The sequence below is a fragment of the Ictidomys tridecemlineatus genome, chromosome 8, assembly GCF_052094955.1.
Source record: "Ictidomys tridecemlineatus isolate mIctTri1 chromosome 8, mIctTri1.hap1, whole genome shotgun sequence".
In the NCBI taxonomy this organism is placed as follows: domain Eukaryota; kingdom Metazoa; phylum Chordata; class Mammalia; order Rodentia; family Sciuridae; genus Ictidomys; species Ictidomys tridecemlineatus.
This window is the reverse complement of record NC_135484.1, coordinates 50,095,720-50,121,911: the sequence shown is the minus strand read 5'-3', so window position 1 is coordinate 50,121,911 and position 26,192 is coordinate 50,095,720. Positions and strand designations below refer to the sequence as shown.

At 39.7% G+C, this 26,192-nt stretch overlaps 1 protein-coding gene and 1 long non-coding RNA gene across 5 annotated transcripts in view; one reads left to right on the top strand and one right to left on the bottom strand.

Moving 5' to 3' along the window:
- The window catches only part of Lama4 (laminin subunit alpha 4), a 134,898-nt gene that overhangs the window by 58,713 nt on the left and 49,993 nt on the right, over positions 1 to 26,192 (bottom strand). Inside the window, exons 5-11 of one of the 3 annotated variants that reach the window (XM_021734629.3) lie at positions 17,325 to 17,539; positions 14,720 to 14,815; positions 12,926 to 13,077; positions 11,179 to 11,289; positions 5,208 to 5,319; positions 2,405 to 2,572; positions 624 to 817 (exon numbers count right to left, since the gene is read on the bottom strand). In XM_021734629.3, coding sequence (XP_021590304.1) covers positions 624 to 817; positions 2,405 to 2,572; positions 5,208 to 5,319; positions 11,179 to 11,289; positions 12,926 to 13,077; positions 14,720 to 14,815; positions 17,325 to 17,539 — 1,048 coding nt within the window. Of the gene's footprint in view, positions 1 to 623; positions 818 to 2,404; positions 2,573 to 5,207; positions 5,320 to 5,787; positions 5,949 to 11,178; positions 11,290 to 12,925; positions 13,084 to 14,719; positions 14,816 to 17,324; positions 17,540 to 26,192 lie in introns of those variants that run through there. The other 2 variants (XM_078019440.1, XM_078019441.1) reach the window with 2 other exon arrangements.
- On the top strand, positions 6,056 to 20,492 carry LOC144366087 (uncharacterized). Of its 2 annotated transcripts, XR_013424961.1 has the most exons (4): positions 6,056 to 6,301; positions 6,435 to 6,526; positions 18,755 to 18,849; positions 19,408 to 20,492. It is a non-coding gene; the product is annotated as an uncharacterized LOC144366087 (long non-coding RNA). The 2 variants fall into 2 exon arrangements; XR_013424962.1 differs by lacking the exons at positions 18,755 to 18,849; positions 19,408 to 20,492 and adding an exon at positions 6,963 to 7,185 and having other exon boundaries at positions 6,063 to 6,301.

Sequence of the window (26,192 nt, the reverse complement as noted above, 5' to 3'; positions counted from 1 at the left end):
CATGTGTCTTTCCTATTAGAAGATGACCTTTTTCTATGGTCGTGGTTGCAAGTATGTGTTGGAGTGGACAGGGACCACCAGTTCTCAGCCCTCTCATTGTGGGTATCCCAAGGGATGGTCATCTCTGCAACCTATGGCAGTGGCTGGGACTTTCCTCACCTCTGTATTTGCATGGCCTTGGCTTGAATTAGTGTCCCCATCTCTGCAGCTGCTGACCAGCCAGGCTCTGAGATTTGCTTGTCATGTCTTTCCAAAAATAACATAGCATGTATAATGTGCCTTTCCAAAAATCACGCATAGTATTGCTCTCAATGTTAAAATTTATATATCAGAATAGTGCACTGCTTACCCACTCACAAGAACAACACATCCACACCCATGGACACAACCACCTGAACAACCACATTCTTAGCAAAGCAAGAACAAAGCAATAATCATAGCGTCATTGATTTTAGGTACACACACTTATACTACTAATTTATAGTAGCAAAAATGTGCCCATATTTAAAAATATGAATATTTAGATGTATCAAGTTTTAATAAATTTACATCACCTGTCCCTTCTTGGTGTCACTTCGTGTTGCCTATGCCTGACACACATTTACATTTACTGTCCACTGTACCTTGTGGTCTCGCTGCTTGGCTGCCATGGCCCTGTTCATGTCTTCAGCATCCCTGACATTGTCAAGGGCCTGGTCAAGTGATTCCTGGAGGTCTGATAACTTAGCATTGTAGTCATCCAGCTGCTCCAGGACAACAGGAAACAGAGAGCGAGTGTCATTATGCAGTCTTTGCCAGTTCTCAGCCTGGGTCAGCACTGGGAAGAAATGGAGACAGAAACTCAGTCTGATCTTCTCCTGTCTCCTCCCATTCTTCCAGAGTTTAATAAAGTTGCAAAATTTTCTGGCTGTGGCTTCTTCAGTGATTGAGATTGCAGTGGACGTTCACAAAAATAGCCTTACATATTACATTTGTAGTACAAATTCTATTTCTTTTTTTTCTTTTGGAATTGGGAATCCCTGGACAACAGTTAGTAAAAAAAGACTTTGATTATTTTTACCATAGAGGTTGTTTTATGTGGAAACCATGTCATTATGCTCCACATACTGTTACTCACATTAGTAATAATTTTATCCTATAATGGGGACTTGGATATACTATAGTTTTTACTATTTAAAGTAACCAACAGTATCTTGGCAATGTTAAGGTAAAAGGTTATGATATTCATAACTATTCATTTTCTGTAATCTCTCCAGGAAACTGTTTTTAGTTAGCTCCTTAAGTCAAACCCAAACCATGATTTTGGATAGAATAAAGATTAATTGGCAATGATATGATATTCTTAAACTTTGTGTGTGTCCTTTATTCTTGCTTAAGGGCACATGTGTTGACTATGTGCCTCAATTCTATTTCTCTTCAGGGAATATTGGTCTGTATTGCTGAGGTCTACATTTTCTTTCATTACTGTGAGGAGAAAAACGCAAGTTCATGGATGAGTAAAGAAAGTGGTTGAAAATGCATTCATGAAGTAAAAAGAGTCAAAGTGGGAGAGGTGACTGGCGTCATTCCCCCAGGACAGTCTTGTTCAATTCCCAAATAGGCAAAGAGCTTGGGAACATATGGCTGTGACTTTAGAGCTCTAGCTTTCTGACTGTGTGTCTCATCCTAACTCAGAATGGGGCCTGGGATTCTTCTCTGGTTCTCATTTCTGCTAAGACTTTACATACTTGTTACCATAATAAGCTTTTATGCCAATAATACTATTCTTCTATTGCATCCACAATAATTTCTAGCAGAAGCTGGCAGTAATAATTGTAGGAAAATGACTAGTGCTTAACTTTTAACCCTTTTTGTGCCATTGAATATGTTTGAGGTGGATTGGTAGATAGTAATTGGTAATTGATCAAGTCATAGGTTCAACAATACTACTCTGGTTTGGTGTCCACATTCATCATTAAAGGAAGTGTTAAATTTCTACTTAAAAGTTAAAGGAGGTTAAAAGTGATGAAATACCTTTGAGGGCCCTCAGAACATGAATGTTGCTGGGTTTGCAGCATTTGTCTTTTGGGTAAAATTTCTCTTACTATCGTTCTGGGAATTGCTGCCCCTGAGCCATCCTTCTGCTAAGTCCTTACTTCTTCATAAAAGTAACAATTCTGTAGATTAATTGAGGAACTTCAGCTGTTTCTCAAGGACTTAGAGTGGGGCCTGGACCTAAAAATCTTGGTCATTTAGCCAAGCTGCCTTGAATGATTCCCTGAAGCCACAGATAAATCCTACATAGCTCTGAATATCAAAAACTGGTTGCTTAATCAATTATTGCACACATTTACTGTGTGTCCTCTCCTGGACCCATGACAGAAGCAGGTATGTGCTGGGTCAGCCAGGAGACAAAGACACCTACATTCATGGGCCTCGTCGGCCTCCTCATCCACGAGCTCTCGATGGGTGAGGAACGATGGGCGGCGGCGAATCTCCTCAAGCATCTTCTGGGCCAGCACCAGCTTCTCAGAGACTTCCTCTGGGTTCAGATCCTGCTCCTCCCCATAGTAGAGCATCTTATTGTTGATCTCTGAAAGGAAGAACATGGTGAAGCAGACATCAGGGAGGGAAGATGCCACTGAAAGTGCGGAGGAGTGAGGGATGGTGGCCAGGCACAGGGCTGATCCTGAAGCAGAAAGAGGCTCATTCATAGAAGCAGCCAGTGTTGTGCCATGAACTGTGGGCTTCAGCTCATCACAAGTTCCAAGGAGAAGTAAAACCCAAGGAAACCACCCTGCTCTGCTTCCCATGTGGTATCTTCAGAATGGGGACACACTGCTGCAATGCCCATGGGGCCTTCATCCTCTCATCTGGTTTCCACGGCAATTAGAGAATGTTAATATTTGAAGTCCAGAAATCTGGGGTCTTTGATCAACCTTTATAGAATATTTAGCTTGGAGCAGATGTTTGGAGGTATCTCCTGCCATATGTGGGATGTACTGGAGGTATTTTGCACTTCAGCTAAGGATTTAACAAACTCTAAACCAAAATGAGACCATTTGGATAATCATTTAATGAGCCTTTCAGACTAGATATAAAATATGGATTTGTTATAGTATGATGTGAGTTTTTGCTCATTAGTTTTTTTGTATTTGCTGTCTGCAGTGACATTTTGGGCCATTTTGACTCTGGATCTTTTTGCCCCACTTCTGTAAGCAGGGTGGAAAATTTAAGAACCAAAGAGCTGAGGCTCAGAGGGACCAGGTGACTTGTTTAAACAATAGTGCCCAGAGCTGCATGCAGAGCTGGTACAATTCTCTGACTCCTTCATTCCAACTATGTATGATCAGAAGAAAGATATGCAATTGCTGCCTTGTCATATGGCAGCTCTGGGAGGAAGCATTTCATCTTCCTGGCAAAAATGAAATTGTGTGTTATAGGGTTTACTATGATCTATGTGGTTGATCAGATAGGATAGGTAAACAAACACTGGTGTCACACAAATCATACCAGGATAAGGGGCTGTATTTTATATGGATAATAGCTGGAAGGTCACCAGCAGCTATTTTAGAGGTGTAGAGAATGAACAGTGATAAACTATGGGTGTTGTAAGGCATCCCTGAATTCTGAAGGAACGCAGATAAGTTGAGGGGTGCAGTTTTTTAATGCTGTAAATACTACTGAGAGAGTTAGACGGAAATCAAGATATGTTAAAAAAACTATGAAGGGATTAAACATTCACTTTTTAAGTAAGGTCTAAAATACTAAGCTCTGAAAAAAAACTAAATACAGACTTTCCTCACATTCATTTCTAGCACTTGCAATGCTGGGCCCTTTAGCATTTTGATGAAAATATTATGTTCACAATTTTGGCCTATTTTGTTTTAGTTATGTCTGGTTTGGATTAGAGAAATGAAATATAGACAATAACATTTTTGCCTTTGGTCTTTGGAGACCGTTCATGCATTATTTTAAAGAGATTAAAAATGATAAAAGTGGCTGTGTCCCATTTACATTTCTTTTGTATTTTTCATCCTTTATCATGCCTAAGGGTCAAATAAGAAGGTTCAGATTCTTTTCAAATGAAACACCTTAGAATCAAAATTTGGGTTTCAATAGCAATGGTGAATTATTTTCTCTGAATGGCTTACTAAGGTCCTGGCTTTATTTGCTGCCTAAAGGGGCATTTATTTCTTAATTGGTTGAAGTCATCTTATTTTCTAGGTTCAAGCATACTTTTTTTGAACAAATAATAGTAACTTTAAAATGCTATGAGATGAGAATATTCTGTCAGGACATTCAAAAACATGAGCTCATGTGGGTGGGAGTGGGGAGTTGAAGTGCATGCCTTTGTTTTTATTGTGTATTATAGGCACCAAAAGAAATGTAGCAAATGATTCATCTTGGCTTTACATGATATCCTTTTACCTGCAACCTGCACCTGATACCTCAGCATAAAGATATGAATCTTCCACTGTGGGTCTCTTTACTTTTATTGGGCCCTGAGATGTACTTGTTGTTTCATCCAACCCTAAATATATAGTATAATAAAAATTGTGAAAATACACATATACAGGATCTTAGCAGATTCTACTCAAGGAAAGTCTCTATGATAGAACAAATGCAATCTGTGTCTGTTAGAAAATTGAGGGTGGCTCTAGGTAAGCTATGAAGGAAACCTCCAATAGGAAGTGTTAACCTATCACAATGCTTTAAGGTAAAGAAATCTCACATGGCCCTTCCTTTCTCTTCTTCTGGGTTGGGGATCTGAGCAAATTCTCTGCCTGGTCTATGGGAAACAGTATCACAGAAACAACTCAAGGCATTTTGAATTGGTTTACTACCATGCAAAAGGCAATTTTCTCTTGTCTGCAAATATCAGAAATAAAAAAGCGTGACTCCTACTCAACTCTTTCATTTTAGAGATACATAGTGTGTACTTTCCTCTGCTGGAAGGTAATCTGGCATTACACTTCTGTGAAATGCCTGAAAAGGGAATGATTTCGTACATTTATACTTGAACATCAACAGATAGTAAATAGGGATAAGTGCTCAGAAATCTTGGATAAACAAACTTGAAATGAACACCTTATGTAAGTTTAAATCTATACTGCTCTTAAGTTCCTGGCACAGAGTAATCACAGAAAGTAGCCATTATTTTTATTGTTATTAATAAAGGGTATGTTTCTTTACCATTAAGTTGAACTAGAAGAGAATATATTTACCTTGGATTTTATCCCTCATCTCATGGGCCTGCTCTGCAAGCTGAGTTGCATGGTCAATGGTATCTGTGCTTTCCTTCTCAACCAGTTGCCCCTTTCTGGAGGCTCGACTTTCCTACAAATAATCCAAATGAGCACTAGATTAAGTATACGATAAAGGAACATTGTATATGTTCATGTGGGCATAACACATTAATTTCATAAACATAAATATTCCTGGCAAAAGAATATTCCATCACACAAAATGCTCCCAGAAGTTAAGTTTAAAGGTTGATGTGATGACCAGTTTTAGGACCACAGAATGCTATAAAATCAGATGCTACTCTTGTTCAATCCAAACCAATCACCTTTCATGTGTAATTTATCCTTTGAATTGTTGTTGTATCTCTAGACACCAGACTATGGAGTGACCCATGTCTTGTGATCAGTTTGACATGTGCCAACTGAAGAGCTTAAAGTTTCAAAGAGAATACTCTTGAGAAAGTAGGCAGACCTTGAAATGCTGTATGCATCCAGTAGCTCCTGGGTGGTCCAACCACTGCTGAAACTGAATTACCACAGAGATTTAAAGGATTATGCTCACCGGGCTAACTGCCGTTTTCAGAGCTTCACTCCAAATTCCCATCAACATAGATGGCACTTGTATACAAATAACTGCTCAAGCAGATTTGGCTCAGCGTGAATGGAGCTCTTCTCCCAGGAGCTGATTCTGCTCTCTCATCTTGGAAGCTTCTGTTTCAGAGCTCCCACATAGTATTTGTCAGAATTAAATCCTAATTCCAGCGTGGCTTCTGAAGAAAGTGTGTGTGGGGGTGTGTGTGTATGTGTGTGTGTGTATGAGTGTGTGTTTCTGTGTGTGGTCAAGGACAGAAGTTGATCTAATGGCACAGACAGAGTTCAAGGCTAGGACATTGCCTTGTGTGAACAGCGTGGGGGATGTGCACTTCCTTTTGATATTTGAAAGACCAATTCCTGGGTTATATTTAAGAGGAGGAGGGGTTATTCTGTCTGCATTTGGTAAAAGGCTAGTTGCCTCCTCTGGTGCTTTTGTGGCTCACCTCTATAACAAAGGACTGTAATGCCTGCACACATTGCAGGTGGGTTGGCCGCAGAGAGCACTTTTGGATCCAGTGTGCAGAAGTGGCTGTTCCAAATCCCTTTGCTCTCACACATTGTTCCACCCAGAGGATTATGCCACGGTATCATCTGGAGTGTTTTTATTCTTTTCAGGTATGACCCAAGTAAATAGTCTCTATGAAGGTCCAGAGAGAGAATGAAGAAATGGTATCATGGCAAACACAAGCACGGAGGCTTTTTCTCAGGTAAATCAGTAATTCCTTCACACAAAGCAGTGCCACTGGGGTTGTCAGACTCCAGGTGTAAGTAGTATGGCCATTAGTGCTTTCACAAGCTACATACTCTGAGTGAACACTATCTTCCAAGTCATTATGTCCCTTCCCCCAATTCCAGTCTTCCTCCTGATTTGTTGCAAAGATTTCCAGAGAAAACATATTTGTGGGCCATTTTATAATTAGATGATGCATAAGATAAAATGTATCTTATTCTTGATGTCCCCTTCTCCCTGCTAAATATAGACACAGATATACAAAACATTTAACAATTTTTAATAAGTTTATATTTGATCCTGTATAGAGTTATATTTACAAAGTACAAAACTCATAGTTTTAACTTTGGTTTCATACTTCAAAGGAAAATTCTATTATAATTTCTCTGTCATTAACCTTATTTTTGATATAGAAACTGCGTTCAAGTGATGAGAAATAGCTGGAGGAGGCCTATGTATGAAAATCTCTTCTTTCTGACAAGCACCAGAGGGCGCTGTGAGACATAGAGATGAATAGATGGAGTTCTAAAGCTCTATAGATAGATATAAAAGACCCAATAAGTTGCAAAGGGGAATATTTATTACTTTAAATTGCAAAATTCCTGAATTTAATAAAGCACACCTTATTGTGTTTTATTTTTTTCTGCAACTTTGCTACGGGGGGGGCGGAAATAATGATGTGGGCATATCATAAAACAGGTATATTTTGCTTTAAGAAAAGCTGAAATGAAAAAAATTACCTCACAACTATAAACTGGTTGATGATTTCCATTACAAAAGATTAATCATTTACTCAACTCAGCAGTGAATTTTTCTTGTACTTATTATATAAAAAGTGGCAAGAAATCTTTGGTCATATAGTGGTGCATAAAGAGTAGTGTACACATGATAATGAATCTAATAACACCAACCTGATGAAGTGAGGATGATACCCAATATCTAGTGGGACAAAATATTTTATGTTTTAAACTGGGATTTTTTTTCAAGTGAAAGGGAGAAATTTTAGTAATTACTCTGAGACATGTAAATGGGCTAGTCTTGGACAAACTAGTAGTAGGAATGTTGGTGTGCTATTTTAGAATCTAAACAATGATATATACTTCTGTGTGCTTACCTCCCTCCTAAACATTAATCACTTTCAAATATCTTTCCAGCCCTGATCTGTTCTCAGAGCTATAGACTCCAGTCTCTAAATGCCTTCTGGGCATCCACAGATAACTCATTCTTAAAATGTCCAGAGTAACCTGTTTTGCATTTTTAATCTTAGTCCTTCATTCATTTGAGACAGAGCTTCCCTTCTTTCTCCTCAATTGGTTACCAGGTCTTTTTTCTTTCATTTGTCATTATGGCTTCTCTTCCTCTTTCTTACTACCACAGTGTCAGTCCACTCTAGTATATTGCAAATTCTTTTCAAATGAAGGCAAGACAGCAACAAACCCCTCTCTTATCTAGATACTGTGGCAGTCTCTCAACTGTGTCCTAGTAATCTGAGTCTTCACTATTCAATCTATTACCCATGCTGTAGAAGAACATTTCCAAAATGTGAATCAGGTCAGCTGTTCTGGGTAAATACTTCCATGACTTCCAAAGTCCACAAGATGAAGTCTGCGTGTTCTTGAGCATGTGGGCAAGGTTCTTCATAATTTATACACTGATAAGCTGTTTAGCATTATCTCCTGCTATTTGTTTTGGCCTTATGCAAGGCCAAGGTCAAAATTCTTCTAGTACCAAACAAATATTATGTTGCTTCATATTCTTGCATTGTAGTACTTTCCACTTGCTTGGATATCAAGATAAACTGCGAGTCTTTCTCAGTACACAAGTCAATACCTTCTCTAAGAAGCCTCTTGGTGTATCCCTGCTGAAAGAGTTCACTATTCCTTCCTTCCAGCTATCCTTCAGCTTCACTGCCTCCATTGCTAAATGTTATGTTTCACAGTTGTTTTTACAAGTCAGTTTCCTACTAGGCCATTGAAAGCAGGGCCTTCTATTCACTTTAGTATCCAGGTATAGAATCACAGTTCTGGAAGAGAAGTACAAACTGCCATTTCATCCTGCGTTTTTGGAAGAACCAGTAATGAAGCTCAGATACTTTCGATATACTTTCCTTTTAGTCCTGAGGATGTCTTTGTGTGAATTGTTATACAGGGAGCTTTTGCTGTAGCTGATGGAATAGGAAGAAAAGCAGAGAGGGAGGTGATGGAGAAGTAGAGGGGATGGTACAGCACTTCATAAACCATACTTGCAGACTGGGATCTGTGACTCCAGGCTTTGCAACACCCCTTCAAGATCCAGGCAGTGAAGAACAGCACAGAGATTGGGAAAGAGCCACCATCTCTACCTTTGCAGAGTGGCAGGGGCACCACTCTAACCTTGAGCCTGGTGGCTCTGGGAACATAGGAGAGTGAAATGTTGGCATAATCTCTGGTATTTTCATCACAGACAAGATCAAGAGCAGCAACAGGGAGCTACTTTCAAGCCCTGGCTGTTTGTGAACACAGACAAGGGTATCCGTTAAGGAGTTCCCAGAAGTAGGTGGTGGGAAAAGGCTGTAGGACTTTCCAAATGGGGGTTGGAGGACTTAGATATGGACGTTGGCACAAAACCAGTAACTTGAAGTGGATATAATTTGCAAGATTTGGGCCACATGAGACCCATGTGACAGATAATTCACAAACAGAGGTATTGCTTGTTAAGTTCAAGAGGCAACATTAATGTGATTTTTATTACTGTGGGAACATTGAGTAAAACACTTCATTCTACTTAAAGCTAAATATTAGTTACTTTCTTGACATAGGCATTCTGTGGCAAAGCTTTTCTTAAATTCTTCTAAGACATAGTCATGGATTTTTCTAGACCAAAGGCTTAAGGACGTTTGAGACATCATCAGGAACAGCTCTGGGCATTTGTTTTGAAATGTTTCAGCATGCTCTTGCACCACCAGGACTGGAAGAGTCAGATGTTATTTTTGAATAAGAATTGGTGAGAACAGCTGGGTGAAAGTTCCAAGTAGCTTTATCATCAACATCCTGCTTTAATGGTTGGATCTTGTCACCCAGGAACCTTTTCTACTGTGATGTCACTTTTAAGCTTGCATTTTTTCCTCCTGGTGAATGCCTGCATTGACTTACCTTTGAAGTGGGAAGACCGCACAACAAAAGGATCAGTAACACTGTCTGAGCTGTGGGAGGAGCTAATATGGGTCAAAACATTTCCTCGAGAATTGAGACACTTTTGATAAATTCCAACCATGACACCAAAATGAATTAACAATGAGTTTTCACAAAGATTTTTTTCTTAGTATCTCCTTTGAAACATAAGGAATTTCACTGTTTTTCAAATGCTGGTGGTTGGATTAATAAGAACCATTGCACAGGAACTAGGGACACAATTTTCATATGCATTTTAAAGAAGGTAAATTTTTCAAGGGCGAAACTGGAATAATTTACATTTTTAGAAGTATAATCTCTTAAAAGTTAAGGAGTTCCAAGGTCAAAAGAAAGTACCAGTGTTAGGTTAATCTCTATGATTTATTTGTTTACTTATTTATTTTGTGGTGCTGAAGATTGGATCCAGGAATCTTGTGCATGCTAGGCAAGTGAGCCACATCTCCAGCCCTAATTTTCATAGAAAAAAACCTTTGTTTTGAAGAGTTTTGATAGTTTATAATGTCAAACACCAGGGCCTGAAAGAAGGAGTTCCAAAGTATGTGGGACAGCATTGGTGGAGAATTATGAGGGGAAAATTAAGTGTTAAATATGACAATCATGGTGCCTTGTGACATGTTTCATATATTTTGACGAATATTGATGATGGATGGATATATTGCCATTAGGTTCTTGGGACAGCTATTACACAGTCTCTCACATGGACTCAGTTCCAGTTTTAATGTTTTCCTTGTTAATCTGTAAAAGTTTTTACAAGTCATATTACCCTTAATATGTTTCTCACTTGACTTTTTAAAAAAATTTTAATTGTTTCCTTGGGCATTTGAAGTTTTATCTTGTCAAATTTATTATATCTTTTAATTGTTATTCTTCATAGCATATTTTAGTATATTCTTATTTCCTTTTGAGGTTTAATAATTATTTAGTTCTATTTTCTTGTGGATCTGAGATTTATGCCCAACTCTTTAACTCTGTGTGGAACTTATTTCATTCTATGTTATAAAGTGAGGGTTGAAAGTGACTTTGTACAAACTTTCAAAATTGCTTTCTCAGAACAATTTCTTTTTTTCCTCTTTTGTCTTTTAATGCATCCTTTAGCAAACATTTAAATTTTATATTCTCCATAATAAAGTGTATTTCTGGATGCTCTAGCTCTTACCCATAAAATGCTAAGGTAAACAGTTGAATGACTGTACTAATTGCAACATACATCAACAGCTTTAATCAGTATCAAATATATAACACAGAAAGTTCACCATAAACCAGCACATCCATCAAAATGGGAAAAGACAGTAGAGATGTCATGTGCTAACTTTCTGCATGGGTTGACCTTGGTTTACTTTAGGGCTTATGGTCACTGCATTTTTTTCTGGGCTGCATTAAGCTTTAGTCATTTGGGACTAGCCAGGCTCCCATCGGCTAACCCCCCTCTTTGAAGGCAGTCCCAGCACTGATCACATACCTTTTCAGCTAATTCCTCAATGTCAGACAGAAGGCTTTTCATTGTGTTCTCAGCATTGTTGATTTGTATCTTTCTTAGGACATACTGATTTTCTCTTTCTGACAATTTTGCCTATGGAAAGAAGTGTTTTGGAAATTATCAGTAGATGCACACACCAGGTTTTAAAAAACATACATAAACCTCTTCCAGCATAGGAAGATTCAAGGTAGAATGTGACTCTCTGTTCTTAATAGTGGGGTCCACATGAGTGGATTGAAGTTCTTGGGGCTGAAAGTATATGAGCACCAATCACTGGGCCTAAGACCCTGCTCTGGGGTGGGCTGGCAACCAGGAAGAAAGGGTATCTTTTTCTAATTGGCACAAAGGCATAATATAGGCTCATGGTATTCTTGAATGTCCCTGATCAGGCCTTGGAGGAAGTGGTCAATACAACAGGATCAGTGAAAATAGACTTCAGAACCTCATTCTTCTCCTTTTGGTGTAAAAGGAACAATTCTCTTTGTTTAAGGCCACTTGCCCCTTCTTTCACATTTCTGAGAAGTTTGTTCTTAAATGTAGCTTTTTTTGGATTAAGCCCTTTCATCCTGGTATTGGCTTCCTGTCAGTGACAGTGATATCCATCTTGGAGTTGTGCCTTTGAGGAAGGAGGAGTTAAATGCTCTGGGGCCTGGGCCTGCGTGGCTCATTGGCTCAGAACTATGTCCTGTGTCCAAGCAGAAAAATTTGGTCAAGAACAATTTCTAAGTTTGAAATAGAATTCTCTTTAAGATTTCACCTAGAGCTATGACTTTATGATGTTTGTTGTGGTTTAAACTGTATACTTTTGGCCAATTGCTGAGGATATGATTTGCCCTTCCAAAAAATAATGAGCACTTACTACTGACAGGTGCTAGTTCTAACTGCTCTACATATATCAACTCATTGAATTTTCTTCACGACCCATGAAATAGGTACAATGACCATCCTTATCTTCAGATGAAAAACAATGAAAATAAAGAAGTTAATAACTTACCCGTCACACAGTGTGAGTTGGGATATAAACATAAGCAATTTGGTTTCAAAGGTTATGCTCTTAACTATTAAGTTAACTTGACTAACACAGTAAAACCATGCTGGTATTAATTTTATTGTCCTTTTGGCTAACTACTATTGCTTTTAAAATTATCAGTTGGTTGGGATGTTGTGATAGAAGTCCATCATTTAGGGGGAAAGCCTTTAAAGGTTAGACTCATAGGATCTTTTTAGTCTATTTTTCCACTGTCTGCCTTTAGCTTGTTTATTCCATAGAGAGTGAGTGTGTGTTGTGTATGTGTGTGTGTGTGAGGGGGGTGGGGGAAGATATGTTGGAAAAATGAGAGAGAATGTGTGTGATAAGGAAAGGTGGGAAAGAGACAAAAAGAAGAAATGTTTTGGAGAAACTCCTCAAAAGCTTGTACATTGAGGCAAGGTAATGGTAGGTTTGTGGTAATGACTTGAATAATGTACAGCTTCACAAAGGAAACCTTCCTGAGTCTATCTTCCCTCAGTAGATATTGGTCTTTTAGTTATTTCATTTTATAGATGGTAAGACCAAGATCAACTTTTCATAATTCCCTATGAAACTATGTGTTCTGTATAGTAGACCTACAGATTCAGCAATCTGTAATATAGTTATGGGGCTCAGATACCAAATGGCCTAGAAGTTACTAGGTGTAATCCTGTAAAACCCGAATAAAAACACAGCAGAAAGTACAACATTTCTGCATACTTTGAGGAGGTAGATGGTGGAGTTCATTTCATTCACGTGCCTGTGCGCTGCGGCACCAGATGACACGCTCAGCAGCCCAGATTTGCTTTCTTCAATGGAGAGCGCTGCCAACCGCAGGTCATCAGTCAGATCCCAGATGCACTTATCACAGCCTGGAGGTCAAATGAATGGCATGTCATTTCTTCAGATTCAAAAGTCACTTGGAAGCACATGGCTATAAGTGGATTATAAATGTGTACTTCCTTGGATAATACCAATTTTATTTTTGTTTCCTGAGAAGCTTCTCTGTACCACAGAACTAGTCCACGCATGTGCCAAGCTGTACATCAGGCACTATCCCCACTTAAAACATGATGAAAACAAAGGGCACAGGGAAGGTATATTAACATGAACCCTGCACACTGCATTGAGAAAGAAAGGAAACACAAAAGGGCAAGCCATCTGTGGGACACAGGCAAGGAGGAATGCTGTCTGCTTTTTGTTAGCCTTGGGAAAGCCCCTGGATGATTCTATTCTAGTCAGGCTTTGGTCTCTTGCTTGGTGCCAGCTAGTGAAGCACTATTTGCTAAGTCTGTCAAAGTCAGCTTGTCAAAATCAGCATTCAGTGCCAGCACCTCCGGGGCTCAGCTCCTCCCCTGGGCCTGCCTCACTTCCTGTCTGCATGAAAACTTCAGCAGGAGAAGGTCTGCCAGATTGACCAATGTCATGTCCTGGTCTCTGAGATGGTGCTAAAGTTCAGGCTGAGCCTGGGTTCCTGGGAGGCAGGCCCCAGCTTCTCATTGCTTCTCACCTTTCACACTTGAGTGCCTCTGACCACTGTGATCACTCCCTGAGACTCAGCAGTCAGAAGGACACACACCATGTTTTGAAACCTATCTTGACCCCCTTTACATCTTGCCCTTTCCCTCAGGCTGTGCTCTGGTAAACAGAGACTAAAGGGTTAATTTTGTTAATATGTTAATTTGTTATTCAAAGGTTACTATGTTTTTACTTATAAACTCTCTCAGGAAATGAGACCCCAGCCAGCACATCAGGCTGCTGGGGGAGGTAGGGCCAGGTGAGCATCTTGATGTCCTTAAATGGACCTGGCTGGGGAGGGGGATCCATTTGATCACTGCCCTGCTTGTGCCTCATATCCTGTGCCTTCTTAAAGATGGGATCACTGGTAGCAATTTCTGCCTAGAGGGATTCTGGGATGAAGATACTTTTGTTTGGGGGAGGGGATGCCTAATGCTAAATAGTCTTTAAGTCAAAAGTCTTTAAGCCATTATGCTTGTGATTTGATGAACAGGAGTGACAAAATAATCCATCAAAGAAATAAGGCAGGTCCACTTTCTAATGCCTGACTATTTTATTTCTGGTCCCACTTTATATTTGGAGTGATTTGGGAAAAGGTGCTAATGTCTTTTGGTCTCAGTTGTGGCAGATGACATAAAGCATAGTCTATGTATCATGTTATCTGAGGACCTGGAGGGACAATAGAGAAACATGAGCCAATTGAGCCCCATCACAGGGATTTACTCATGAGCAAGATGCTGAATGTGAAGACTGGATAAATAAGTTTTCTAAAATAGAGCCATGTAAATGTAAACCACCTAGTGGCTGACTGCAATCAAGTGGACCACCAAGTAGTTTTGTGTAGGGTCCATTTGGAGAAGGTGCAGGCAGGGTTAAACCCAGGAGTGGAACTGAAGCATCAGTTTCCAGAGAGAGATATTGCATAGCTCTTCTTAATCCCACACCTGCAGCACATTAGAGAAAGTGGGGTTAGTCAATCATGTGGGTTATTTTTACTTATGGTTGGGCAGTCCATGCCTGTAGGGAGTTCAAAACCTTCTTCTAAGCATTCTCCAGTCACGCTGTCACATGGGCCTCCTCCACAATTGCACACTGTGGGAAACAAAGACAAGTGATTAGGGAATCACCTCTTAATGCTTAAAATAGGGCAATATATTCATATTTTCTAGACATAATGCTTTTCAGGGTATAATTCTTCAATGGGGATTAACTACATTCACCTTTAAGACTGTGTGAAATTGACAATGTAGAGATTATGCACTCCCAGCCCAATGAAACGAGGGCAAATGAGATTATCAAAGGTGATCCTGAGGCAATTTGTATCTAAATGTATCTAGCATCTCTCTCAACTCTTTGGGCTTATTCAATGACCATTCAACTACTTTATTCCAAAAAATCCTGGTAAATTTCACAAAGTACTAAATGGCCACAGAGAGTTCAGCATTCAACTTGAAATTGAAAGCCATCCTTTCATCATGGACGGATTCTCCAGTTTAATCCAACTTCAGGGTTGGTCCCTGCTAGGTGTGAGGGAGGAACAGCCCCTAGAGGAGTGAGTGAGGAGTCCCAGGAACAACTCTTGGCTTCCAAGCATTTGACCCTTGGCAAGATAGACTCCAAACTTCCAAATGATAGCTATCAGTGGGATGGCTAGGAATAATGCCAGGGAAACAATTAGGAACATATTTACAAGAGTTTAAAAGACCTGAAAGCCCATCATTCATCTACTGATGATTTTCAATAATGCCTTTTGGAAAAAAAAGAAAAAACCCCAAACCCCAGTATTTTCAGGCTGCTCATTTTCCATTGAGTTTTTGTTTTGTTTTGTTTTCTTGAGTGCTGGGAATTAAACCCAGGGCCTCCCAGATGCTAAGCATAGTGCTCTACCACTGAATCACACCCTTAGCCCCTCCACTGAGTTTTGGTGTGGGAATTAATTTGTAATATTTAAAGAGGAATTCCTAAACTATCTCTGCCAGCAGTAAACTGGAATAGAATTTCGATTTTTCCCTACCTCTTAACTGCCTTTACAAAATAATAATAAAAAAAGAGCTTCAAGGGTGACATTTATTTATTTCACTTCATCTATGTAATGTTCCACAAAATTCAGATTTACTGAATATCTCAGCAAGATCATGCTTTATTTCTTTCTGTATGAGTTTCTCTTCTTTGTCATCTTTGTCATGTAAAAATAGGTTTAGTAGATATTTTGAGAGTAAGAGCATTAACCTTCTAGGCTTTTATCTTTTTTTTGTGCTGGGGATTGAATCCAGGGGTGCTTAACCACTGAATCATATTATCCAGCCCCTTTTTATATTTTATTTAGAGACAGGGTCTCACTAAGTTGCTGAGGTCCTCGCCAAGTTCCTGAGGCTGGCTTTGAACTTGTGATCCTCCTCCTTCAGGCTTCTGAGCTGCTGGGATTACAGGTGTGTGCCACCCAGGCTTTGATCTTACCAATACTCTTTCTGATGACCTCTCTCTCTCTAGTTTGAATGGACACAGTGTTTCTTTGTTCTGTCCTGAGTCTTGGAGTTATGGCTCTGGATGCATTGCTTTCTGCTTGACATGTTTACTTTATTGAGGCTTCTTCAGATCATGTATGTACCTTCTGGATTTTGAACTGTGACTTTTTAGGTCTTCTAAGGAGGAGTCTGTTTCAGTGAGGGGATCTCCTACAGAAGCATGTCACAAGAGCACAATCCCTTCTTCCTTTCCTTCCTTCCTCAAAGTCACACAAGAGTAAGAAATTTTCAGCCCTCCTTACTCTTAGAGGGAAACAACTTCATTTCACTTCTGAAGAGCTTCACTCCCTGTATCAACTGGACTGGAGAAATCAAGAATAAAGTTTGTACACTTCAGTTTAACTGAAGTCTAATCAGAAAGATTTCTCATACTGCCCTTAAAACATTTACTTTGACAATTGAGGAAATGAGGGTGGGGCATGATAAAACTGTACTCTTGACTTGCTAATAGACTTCCCTAAATGTCAGTTTGAATAAACATAACAGAAAAAGGAGACATAGCTTCCAGGTTTGGAAAACTGATATAAACCATGCAAAGCTTCATTCAGTTCTTTGATCCATTTCAGGTGTCCACTGAGGTTGGATTTATATCTTTGATCAAGGAAGGATTAAGATGATAAGACAAAAATTCATTTGTATTAGTTTTTTTTTTTGGTTCATTATACCTATAAGCTTAGTTACAAATAGCCTTGATTAAAATTTCTAACCTGGTAAATTTGGGATGCAGATTCCTGAGAATGTATATTGCCCTGAGAAAATGACAAGGGGATGCTTCTTGCAATATTTTCCCAAGATATTTTTTTTCTTTTTGTAGTAGTGATTGAACCCAGGGGTGCTTAACCACCGACCCACATCCCCAGTTATTTTTATTGTATTTTGACACAGGGTCTCTCTAAGGATCTTGCTAAGTTGCTGAGGCCGAGCTAGAACCTGTGATTCTCTTATTCATCCTTAGTTGCTGGGATTACCAGCATGTGCCACCATGCCTGGCTCTGAGATAAATTCTTTATCTAAATTCAGTATTAATGAAGGGCCATACCAGTCAGGCAGCTGGCTTAGGATTTACAATACTGCACCTGCACAGTTCTTGGCTGTCCTGGCATCCCCGTAGTATCCAGGAGCACAGCGTTCACACTTGAATCCTGTGGTGTTGCGTAAGCAATTCCTGCACTGGCCAGTGACTTCATCACAATCTTCAAAGATCAGGTTGGGGTCTGAATTTCCACTGCAGTCACATTTTTTACAGGTGCTTCCAATGAGCAGGGGGTTTCCATAGTAACCAGGAGCACATCTGAAGGGTGTTAATATGTTAAACATTTAGCATCCATAGTTGTTATTCCTTTTTATGTTTTAAAATCTTTTCTACACAGAGGAAAGGTGTAGTGCATAATTATAATTTGTCCACCCAGAATCCATTCCTACTCTCCCATCTTCCTAGTAGGACCAGACTTTGCTTCTAAGGAACTATCCCTTCTCATTGTGTTGTAGGCCATTGAGTTCAGCTTGGCCCCAGATATAGGAGTGTCTGGATTAAATTAGTGTATGGGGCATTGCTGGTCATTCCAGGGATCCGTGCACATAGCTGGCAGATGACGGGTGGGGCCAGAATAGCTAAATATACTGCAATGAGATGCATCAGTAGGGCAGAGTTGAAAAATGTTCTGGCTGAAATGTTAATAACACCTCTAACTGAGAATTATTGGTGGAAATACCATCTGTCTTGCCATAATGAATTGCTTAAATAATTAGTGCCAAGTATTCTCATGGCCCAAAGGGATTAGCTCAGGAGCAGTTCCATGGGATTGTATCTCTGACTCCTGTTTGAGAGTTACAGAAAGGCATTTCTTCCATCTTCAGGCATGAAGAGGCCATCAGGCAGCACTCTTAGCTCCTGGCTGCCATCTTGTGACTGAGCGAAGCCAGTCTGGAGACACTACAGATGGCAGATCTGGGTGTACCACCAATAAATAGAGCTGGAGCCCAGAATGCCATGCTTCTGGATGTTTCCATATGTGAGCTTGTAGAGACCAAGCTCCTACCTGCACTTACTGTGGGGACAGAGCTAATGCCTATGGTCATACTGGCTCTGCTCCTCATGAGGGAGTCCAGCTGAGTTGGAGAGTAGAGACTGAAATCTATCCAGCCTTTGCTCACCTTGCCAAGCTGTGCACTCTGGGTGGGGCTGTCTCTGTCCAGAGGAAGGAAAAAATGCCTTTCTCTACTTTTCCCAAATGTACCAGGAGAGTCCCTGCCATGAGAGGTGGAACGTGAGCCCCATCTAAGTGGGGAGCTGCTACTTGGTTACAGTCAATTGTTACCAGAATGTAGCCTTGAGGGAAAGAAGGATTTTTGTTGTCAGATCTTCCTGTGTTTGAAGAAAAAAGTGAACATTTGGGTTTTTATGTGGAATTGCAATTTTTAAAGTTTGGCTCAAGCTTTGAAAGAATAGTGTATGGGTAAATCTATACATGTTTGCTGGTTAATTGTGGGATCTCCTTTCCTTCAGACCCTAAACTTGTGTGGAAGATGAGCTAACTGGAGCTGAAGAGAGTTTGGGAGTGGCTGGAAGGAATATGTGGTCACACCATAAGGGGAGTGAAGGTCAGTAGAGAGTTAGTTCTGATGTGACAGGGGAAAAGAAAAAGCCAGAGAAAATTTTCCAGTATGATGAAAGTGATGGTGAAGGAAGCCAGTGCTGGCCTTAGTGTGCAGGATGGATTCCAGGCTGGAACAGGGAGACCCGTGTTGGGTACAGAGGGCTTGGATTGGGAGTGGAAAAGAAGGGAGAGCATTCCAAGGAAATCAACAGGCCTTCGCCAGTAATAATAAGACATCAAGTTTTTTAAAGGCTTCCTTTTAAAGAGTCATGATTCAGAACACTTGAGAAATAGAGAAATGAAAAAAAAATCACACCTGAAATCCCAGGACCCTAATAAAATGACTTTCGAAGAGTTTGTATTCAATCTTTATGCCCTTTGCTTGCAGTGTGTTCCATAGTTCCACCTATATGAGACTGCTGACATTTGGGATAAAGGCCACAGAGGTCTGGCCTTCTGAAGCTAACGGGCCACTTCAGTTTTCTGGGGTCACATAGCTAGGAAGTCACAGTGCAAGTCTCAGACCTTCCAACCCTGATGCTCTTTCCTTTGCTCCATTCAGGACCACATTGCTGCTGCTATAAATGAATGAGTGAATCCATTCAACAGAGGGACAATTCATGCCCATCTTATGTAAGGCATAGAAGGAAACAGGAAGAGCAAAAGCACACAGCCCATGCTTTGAAAGGACAATAAGTGAATTAAACATAACTACACATAATATAATAAACTCTAGAAACCAAAGTCTATGAAAAAAGATGAGAATGAACGTAAGTTCTACACATCCCACAAAGAGACGCCAAGAGGAAATATACAGTGAGTCTTGTTATTCATACTTTCTCATGTCTTACACCCTCTGTTCCCTATGCTAGCATAAATTATCCTTCTATGGGATATGTGGCTGGATTGAATTTCTATCGTTTTCTGCAGTTCAACAAAAGAATAATATTAGACTCAGGCTCATTACAATAAGAGTGACATCTACCACCTTGATGTGTAGCTGGGAATCTTGAGGACAGAGAATGAAGGGGCTGTCTCAAGATCATTTCCAGATGCATTTATTTGTTTTTACATTTATTTCCACTGCATTTGATCTCCAGAGTTTGTTCCCTGGTCTTTCACAAGAGAAAAGCCAAATTTTCTATTTTGTAAATTGGAATCTCAATCACAGGGAAACCTACTCTGACTTACTCTGAATTTCAAGAATACCTGTTTGTGGTAGTTCCAAAGGCAACTCTGAAGTTGAGTCATAACTGCAGACACTACTGATTTCATAAAATGATCATGCAAAGTTTTACTTTTTGGTAGCTCTTACAAATCTCTGTGTATTTAGATAAGGAAGCTTGAGGATGGAAAACTAAGTGACCTGTTCATTGCTGCAGGGTTCAGCCCTCTTATGGGACTTTAAGTTTAATGCTTCCACTTCACAAGTCTGGCATTAATGAATTAACTTATTAAGAAGTTAATGATTATCACAGTTGAATAATCAAATGCTATTTATGTCCCACCCTCAAAGAGCTAATGACAAGGATATAAAAGGTCCAGTAGTTGGCTATGGAATCAGCATTGGAGGGCTGGGAATGTAGGTCAGTGGTAGAGCACTAGCCTAGCATGCCAGAGGCCATGGATTTATCCCCAGTATGAAAAGGAAACAAACAAACAAAAACAAAACAAAACAAAACAACAAACCCCCCAAAATAGCCTGGTCCATTTTTTTCTTACATAATCTCATTTCTAGATCTATTAATGGCTTGTTCTATCTTGAGAAAATAGAATTGATAATTATACAATGCAAACAAGAAAAACAACATATGAACTTTGTCACTTCATTTAGTGATCATAATATTTGGGTAAAACCCAAAACCAAAAGATATGTTGTTTGGAGAAAAGATGATTTTAACCAAAAATTATTGTTTTGGGATTTTGGGGAGCTCTTCTCCTCTTTCTTTTCTGTTTCTCCTCCTAGGGCCTGTATCTGTCACTGAATGCCTCTTTCAAGGGGGCCCTAACTCCCAGCCTGGGAAGCACAGACTTTTCTGGGCTGGAAGGGGTATCACCCAGTAATTGTTCTTGAGGGTAAATAAGAAGATGTTAAAGAAAGAAGAAAGCACCTGTTCCATAGTTGGTGCCATTCAAATGTTCTCTACTTCTTTATGAAAGACTGGGAAATAAGAACATGGCAGGAGTCCAGAGGCAAAGCCCAAAGCAGAAAGTTGTAAGAAGAACTCTGCAAATTCTAGAGCTAATAGCTTGTTTGAAAGACATGGGGCCTTCAGAAAAAATTAGACTACTTTCCTGGATCACAAAGCGTCAATAATTGTTAGCTTTCTCTTCATCCTTTTCCTTATTCTTTTTTTCTGTCACTAAGGCCATTCTCAAAACCAATAGTACTGTTACCATCATTTCTGATGACACTATGTTCTGCCTTTCCCATTAGAGTTTCAAGGTCACCTTGGATATGCTTTAACTTGCCCCATTCTTCTTTCCCAATCCTCAAGCAACAAGACCTACATAGAGTCTTAGCACAGTTCTTACTTCACCACAACATCAAATTAATGAAAGTTTATTTTTCAGGCTGCTATGGGAGGCAATTGGAATACCAAAGCACTGAAATTACATTAAGTTTATCAATTGAACATTGAGGTCCTGGGTTTTGTTTTTGGGGATTTACCACTAACTGATTGTATGACCTGAAAATAAGTCCCCTCATGGCTCTAAGTCTCATGTTCCCCATCTTTAGAATGTACTTCTTGTGGAGTAAAAGTCGTGCTGGGATGAGAATGAGAATTGCAAAACTCCTTCCATAACACTTGTACATTTTATAATTATCTGCATTGGCAAACCAGTTCTATTTGCAATTTGAAAATTTAGTCAGAGAGCAGTGACTTACTTAGTCACTTCTGGGTCACCCTTTGCAATTTTCTTGAGATGGAAAAGGAGTTGGGGGGAATAATGAGGTAGGAAATGACTGACTCTTGCTAAATCATTCCTTTCCTAAAGGAACCAATAAAAGTGCTGTTAATGTTTTCTTAGTTAAAAAAAATATTACTGAAATACATTTAACCGAATGCCTGCAGAGTGCCAGAAGCTGTGATGGAGGAAGAGTGGGTGGATAAAATACCGCTTCTGTGGAGGAGCTCATAGTTAAATTGTATGATTTGTGAGCAAGTGTCTTAACTTCTCTGTGTCTCAGTTTCTTTCTCTGTAAATAAAGTAAAGACGGTACCTCATAAGATTATTTTGAGGCTTTGATGTGTCATTATACGTAAAGTGATTCTAACAGTGATTGATAAAGAGTAAGCACTCAATAAATGCCAGCTGTCATTTTTACCATCATGTTCATAGTATCAATGCAAGAAGATGCAGTAAGTTTTCCAGTTGTCTGGTGGCTTTTGGGAGCACATGGAGTTTAAATTTTGAGTGGGGACAGACTTTAGGAACAAGAATCAGGAAGGGGCCCTAGCAGACTAAGAATCATGTTGTTAAGATGGGGTGAGTGTTTGTGTTGATCTGTATTGTATAGTAGAGTAAGCAAAACGGGTTTTATGTTTTAGGCATCTCACACTTGTATATAGTATGGATCCTTTTTAAAGGCAAGACATTTTCATAGAAAATACTCTCCAGTGTTCATGTCAATTATCTTTTATCAAACATAAAATTAGGTCAAAACTCCTTATGTCTATGAATTTTATATGTTTTGAAAACCAAAGTAAATTTTCTAATAAAACACAAACGAAACCACAAACTCATCCAATTAAAATTAACAACATTAATTCAAAACCATGGTTGATGTTCTGTTGTAATCAAATGGCCACCAGCAACATGATGTGATATTTTGTCTGAGTTCTGTATGCACATCCTGGCGGGTGCTGTGTGATGACACATCTCTCCCACCAATTTTCTTTTCAGAATCTTTAGTTTTAAAGTTTGCGTTGATATCATGCCATTTGACCACTGATTGCCTATAGCATGTTCTTGACACACTGTCACTCCTATAATTTTTCTCTCCTAAACTGAGATAAATCTCCTTTTGTTATAAAAGGACCCTACAGAAAGTCCAGGATATAAGTCAACAAGCAAAATTATTAATTAAATTTAAACATAATATTAAGAAAATATCCACTGGGAATCCATGAACCTCCTTGATTTCTAAGGACACCAGGGATTCTTAGGCTACAGTTTAAGGAATCCTTTTCTATTATCCTGGTGTGGTATTGAAGGTTGGAGTACAGCCATAGTTCATAAAGCAGTGAGAACTCTGGTGCATGAGGAACCCAAAGAAAGTTTCTAGGCCTTCCCCTTAGATGTTTTTTTCAGTGGGTGGTGAAGTAGGTATTGGGGAGTTTCTAGGAGACACTACCACACAATTATTTGGAAAATCACTTGAATTTGAATGCTTCACCCAACTTTCATGCGTTGGAAATTTAATCCCTCAAAATCCCATGTCATGGTATTTGAGCAGGGGGTGGGACCTTAGGGAGGTGATTTGATTCATCCATTCTTGGGTTAATGGGTAGGAATGTGAGTGGCTATTTATAAAAGCAAGCTCTCTCTGGCTAGCTTGCACTGTCTTGCAGTGTGATGCCTGGTGCCACTTTGAAACTTTTCAGAGTCCTACCAGCAAGAAGGCTTTTGCCAGACACAGACTCTCAACTTGGACTTCTCAGCCTCCAGAACTATAAGAAATAAATTTATTTTTTTCATAAATTACTTTGTGGTATCCAGTTAGAGCAACACAAAACAGACTAAGTTAACATCACTTGATGAAATCATCTCTAAATGAAGAAAGACCTACAGCATTCTTGGTTTGGATTAATTTGTACTCTTATTTGAAACTGATATCCATACAAGTCATCTGCATGTTTTGAAAAGCTCTTGTAGAGGGGTTCAAATTCATCAATATATTGAAAACTTAGATTAGGTTAACTCAACCTAAGAACTTGGCTGTTAAACTCAAAACAGAATCCCAGCTCTCCAACCCTCCCAGAGTCAAACCCAAATCAGGAACAGCTAAGGCTACCTCTTTTTGAATGCTCCAGCCCCTCCATGGGGCAGAAATCACTTCTTCCACTACACTCTTGAGTAGATTATGCTTGTCCTTGTGTTTAACATTCACTTTTTTCTGGCTTTCTAATGAATGATTTTTCTGGTTTGTCTCCTCCCTTAGCCTTGATATTCCTCGAGGACAAGAAATTGTGACTTAGATAAATCTGCGCTGTGCCCTTCCACACTGAATTGAAGATTGATTTTTTTATGTAAAAGATCTCAGTATTGTCCCTTTAAGAAGGGTAGAAGAGGGGTGAAGATGTGAAGCAGGGTGGATAGGAAAAAAGAAAAAGCTAAGAAAGTCCCTCAAACTGGGCCTTCCCAAAAAGATGAAAGGTCCTAGCGGGGAAGCTTACTGGTTGGTCCCTTGGTTGGTGCAGCCTCCTGTCAAAGTGAATAACATCAGCAGTGATTCCCCAACACATCAGCAACTCATCTAACTGATTGATCATCAAAGCCCCTCTAAAATAGAAGACACCTAAAAAGGCACTTGGGAAGAACAGAGTGAGGACAGGACAAGAATCAGACTTCTCAGCCAAATGGTTCAAAGTCTGTGTCCCCTGCTTAGGAGTAATTCAGCTTTTGATGAGCCCGACCACCTCCCTCAGCTTGGTTTCCTCACTGGCAAAATGACAAGACCTCCTCTCAGAGTGTTGTGAGGCTGACTAGTGAGGAATGCAAAGTAACAGGAACATAGGAAGCAATTCATAAGTGACACTGTTTCGTCCAAGGACATAATTTCTAGCTCAGGAGATTGAGATTCAAGAAGATAAGCCAACTTATCCCAGGAACACATTATGCCAGAGGTAGCAGGTGGACAATGACCACAAGGACTCAAGTTGCCATCAGTTAATTTTCATGGAACATTTATTAAGTGCCAGGTGCTGTATGAAAAGTTTTCTGGTATCAGCTCGAAACAGCCCTATGAAGTGGATTCCTTCATCTTTTCCTTTCTGTAGATGTGGGAATGGCACTTAGGTCTAATAACTTCCCCGGGAGCATCACAAGTGGTTGAGCTCAGATACAGGCTGATGCTAAATCTCTTTTACCACTCACCTTCTATGTTCCAAATTCTTTCTAAATCCTATAATTCCAGGGCCTGACTCAGCCTTGCTGGGCAAAGGTGGATTTGTTATCTACAGTTCCACATCTGGAGTGGGCATGCTGTGCCAGGGTTGGGGCCACTCTTGCTGACAGAACACTTATCTGCATGACTGTGCTATGATGTTCCCTAGGGCCAAGGCTAGGTCATTTCTGCCAGGCCTTGCACTTGATCAACAGAACTCTATTTAGGGGCACTAACTCCTCTCATAAAAACCACTGCATACCCACTAGCAATGCTGCTCAGATCCTACCTGAGTACACTGAGTTTAGTCTAAAATACTGAGGAGGAAAACTTTCATCACTGGCTGATTAACAACTTCTCAGACCCCCAGTGAACCAGAAAATGTGTAATCAGGATCTTCATATTTCTATGTCCCCAAGTAAGGAAATATAGAATAAGTGTGTCATGAACATTAATCAATTCAATGTAATCTGATCACTCTTGTCAGTCCCTTCTAAGGGATGAAATTCCCCAGTCTCAGTTTCCATTTTCAGACAAAAACAACAAAAAGCAAAAAATTCCAATCTCTTGAGTGAAAGCAGTATCTTCATTTCACACATTTAATAATCATATTAATATTGTAAAATTCTCTCTGTAACACAGACATTGTGGCTTCTTTTGGGTTCCAGAACTACTTTTTGAGAGACTCAGGAGTGTTTTATTGGAGGCAAGATTGCTTATAATTAAAGGCTTACTGTTAAAATCCCAGGCGGCATTTGTGAGCCTCAATCTGATGGGGGGGCTCCTCTGAGTGTGTTGTCACTGAGAGGAGCAGCCCCCAGACTTGTGACTACACTGGAAATTTGACTAGTAGCTCTGGGACCTTCCCTCCCTGTCTTCACAAAACTATACACCATTTAGCTGCCTAAACACAATGGTGAGGCCAATGTTAATGATGTTCCTGTTAAAAATACAAAGACCTTGCTTCTCTTTCAATGAAAAACATTTCATCTTAGAAAATCGTGAGCAGCTGACAGGCAGGCTAATGGCAAATATCTTAGGAAATCATTCAATGAGAAGCCTTGCATGCATCCTTAGTTGCCAAGGTCTTCCTTATTTGAGCAAAGCCCAAGAACAATTTTAAAATAGGAATTCAGAAAATCCAAACACAGATGAGTTTCAGGAGATGGAGTAAAAATGAGTTAAATAATAGGTTAGTGCTTTATAAAATTTACCCAGGAAGCTTCACTCTTTTT